The sequence below is a fragment of the Cucurbita moschata genome, unplaced genomic scaffold, assembly GCF_002738365.1.
Source record: "Cucurbita moschata cultivar Rifu unplaced genomic scaffold, Cmos_1.0 Cmo_Scf00007, whole genome shotgun sequence".
NCBI lineage: Eukaryota > Viridiplantae > Streptophyta > Magnoliopsida > Cucurbitales > Cucurbitaceae > Cucurbita > Cucurbita moschata.
The window spans coordinates 6,016,520-6,019,828 of record NW_019268523.1 but is presented as its reverse complement, the minus strand read 5'-3'; the positions used below and the strand labels follow the sequence as shown (position 1 = coordinate 6,019,828).

The window sequence follows — 3,309 nt, the reverse complement described above, 5'->3', positions numbered from 1 at the left end:
AAAAAAAAAAAAAAAAAAAAAAAAAAAGAAAAGGAATTTGTGAGCTAAAACAATTATTTTTTGAAAAAGAAATGTTGAGATATCGCGTCAATCGTAGAAAGAAACGAAACATGATTTATAAATCTTTTATTAATAAACACATTTTAGAAATTTCAAGGGGAAGCACGAAAAATAAAAAAAAACAATATTTACTCACAACGGTGAATTTGAACGGTTACATAAATAATAATTAAATGGGTACTATTTATTTTTAAAAAAAATTAGGACCAAATTACACTCCAAAGACTTTTTTGTAATTCCTTTGTAGAAAATGGCAATAAGACAAAGATAACTTATCTTTTGAGTCAATAGACTTAGAACATTCAACATGCCAAAACCCTATTAGTCTTCCACCCCCATCTTCCACTTCAACGGTATTTTAAAATTCTAGAATGCAAAAATCATTTATTGGCAGAAGACTCAAACGACAACGAGAACGAGGTCAACAAGACATTGGCAATAATTATTGGACTCATTGCAGCGGTTGCCTTGCTCACCCTTTTCATCACTTACCTCAACAAAAAATGTGAAAATCGAAAAGGTAACGTTGAATTTTCATTTAATTACGAGAATTTCATGATTTGTGTGTTTTTTTTCTTACAAATTTTATTTTTTGGATAATGCAGGTGGTAAGTAATTAAGTAATACTATGTAGTTTAAGATTTTTGTTAATCTCAAAAAATAAATATGTTGTATTATTAATGGTGTATATATATAAGTTAGGTGTTCAACAATTGTTAAAAAAATGTGGATTTTTGAGGCTGAAAAAGCATATGCTAAATTATTTGTAAGCCTGAAGCTGTGTTTTTATTTTCCCAAGTTTATCAAACACAGAACATAGTGTTGCTTAATTAATAAAATAATAATAATAATAATAGAGGAAGGTGTGTTTTTGGTCAATTCATGACCAAAAAGTGGCTCTTCAAAAGGGGCATTGAAAAAGATACCTATTCTACTAACTAACCCAATTTTGGCCACAACTTAATGCCTATCCACCTCAATTTTTATCATCATTTTTTATTTTTATTTTTATTTTGTAATAACAAATGTAATTAACCATATCTTTTCTTTTGAATTAATAAAACTAGAAATTTATTAAACTCTCATTTTAATTGGTATTTTCTTTTTCTTTCAAAAATTTGAATATTTTTTAAAAAATCTAAAAAATACCCATCGTTAATTTTGTATAGAGACGGATAATGTTTTATTTTAAACTAATACCCTTAAAATTTTAAAACTAGCATTAACATCCACGTTCTTTATTCAAAAGAAATTAAAAAATAAATTACTACGGTCAATAAATGAACGAAAACGTCCTATCGATACCTCATAGATTATCTCTTAATGTTTGATTATTTTTGAAACGTGATTTTAAATAATAATATTTTTGAAGTTTTATAAAAAAAAACAATTAAGAATATTTGAATTAATTTAAGCGTTTTAAAATTAGGCATAAAAAAAGAAATGATGAGAATGATGAAAAGGTGGTAGGGAAGTAATTATGAGAGAAACATACAAATTATAATCTCATCTCTCTCACATCCATTATTCATATATCTTTAGGTTTTGCTTTTTCAACCTTACAAAAACTCTCCCAATCTTTTTAAACCATTTTCAAACTATTTATTTCCCATCATTTTCAAAATCAATAATCATTCCAAAGACTACGCAATTGAAAAGGTTAATTATTTAGAATAATTTCTTAATTATCATACCAAAAAAGGTTAATTACTTTGTTAAGTTTCCAAAAAAGATACCTTTTTTTAATATAATTATTGGGTTTAGATGATTAAGCCATTAAATAAGAGCTGGTTAGCATATAAGTGTGTAAAGGAAAGAATATTAAGTGTTAAGAAAGAGACAAAGAGGAAGGACAAAAGGGGAAATAATTCTACAATTTAATTATGTTGTGTTAATTAATTAAACACCGTTTTGTGGAATCTCATTTTTAACATCTTCCCCTCTCAAATTATATATTAATAATCTTTATTTATTTATTTATTTATTTATTTTTAGTAAAGAGAGGAGAGTAAATTATTTTTGTTCCATTTATACCTTTGGTATACTCGATCTAATTCAAAAATTTCACCCAATTGAGCACGTAAGTATTGGTTGTTGACACAATATCTATCATTTAAAGGTGTTAATAGATCTAAAAATATTATTACTTAGGTACAATACAGAATTAAGAATGAGAAATAGAATTAAGATCGAAGGTTCAATCTTCATTCATATTCGCAACGTTTAAATATGATACAAACTATCAACTAATACCTATCAATAAAAAAAAATATAAACTAACTAATTCTTGAGAATAAAATATACTACTAATCAAATAAAATAAAATATACTACTAATCAAATAAAGGGAAAAATATTAACCGATTACGAATATCTAAAATATATTTCATAACTAATATATGCTCCAAATATTAAATATGTTGGCTAATTCAAACTAGCAATAAGTATGATTACGAATATCTAAGATATATTTCATAATTAATATAATCTCTAAATATTAAATATCTTGACTAATTTAAACTAGCAATTTGTTGCACTAAATTCTAACCGCCTCCCTTAGTGCAAGCTTATTTCTCAATAACTCGAGAGCCTTACGAAAAACTTCAAACTTCACTTTGGCAAGTGCCTTAGATGTTTGGCAGGATTTCTAATACGCATGAGAATGTTTACCACCACTTTCCCTGATGTTGGGGATGGTGAGGGTTAGACTAAGATCTTTAGGAATTGCAAGACCAGTCTCTCTAGCCGTGTTCATATCAGAAGCCTTGAGAGAGACCATAGCTTTCTCGCCAACCAAGAAGAATGAATTATCAAGTTTCCATCGATCTTCACTAATTTTTCATTCCTTGGACCATATAAAGAAGCAACAAGAGGTTCGCTAGCATTTCCAAGCTTAATAGACTCGCCCAAATCATTTAAATGTTGCAACCCCTTTCCTCGTTGATTGAATTTCAAGTCTTGCTCTGTCACGACCCAGTATTTTACTACGTGTAAATGTTTGCTGAATCCACCACACCTAAATAGTGGTGAGAGTTCTCTTATTTATAATCATTTACGGAATACAAAAATATGGTAAATTACAAATAATATGAAAATCACAATAAAAGGAAAGAATGATAAATGAATACAATATATTTGCCTTTAATAAAAGAACAAATATGGTAAGCCGTAATGTAAGGCAAATATCTAGATATTTGCCCTATAATGAACGATCAACTATCCTTAACACCCCCCCCCCCCCCCCCCCCCC

The 3,309-nt window shown here is 27.9% G+C and overlaps 1 protein-coding gene and 1 pseudogene across 2 annotated transcripts in view; one reads left to right on the top strand and one right to left on the bottom strand.

Moving 5' to 3' along the window:
• The window catches only part of LOC111444746 (cysteine-rich repeat secretory protein 12-like), a 2,265-nt gene extending 1,435 nt beyond the window's left edge, over positions 1-830 (top strand). Inside the window, exons 2-4 of one of the 2 annotated variants that reach the window (XM_023082771.1) lie at positions 458-580; positions 666-743; positions 810-830. In XM_023082771.1, the coding sequence (XP_022938539.1) occupies positions 458-580; positions 666-676 (134 nt within the window). In that variant the 3' untranslated portion in view covers positions 677-743; positions 810-830. Of the gene's footprint in view, positions 1-454; positions 581-665; positions 744-809 lie in introns of both variants that reach the window. The other variant, XM_023082770.1, reaches the window with a different exon arrangement.
• A 1,876-nt stretch (positions 831-2,706) lies between these two features.
• The window catches only part of LOC111445175, a 20,755-nt pseudogene continuing 20,152 nt past the window's right edge, over positions 2,707-3,309 (bottom strand).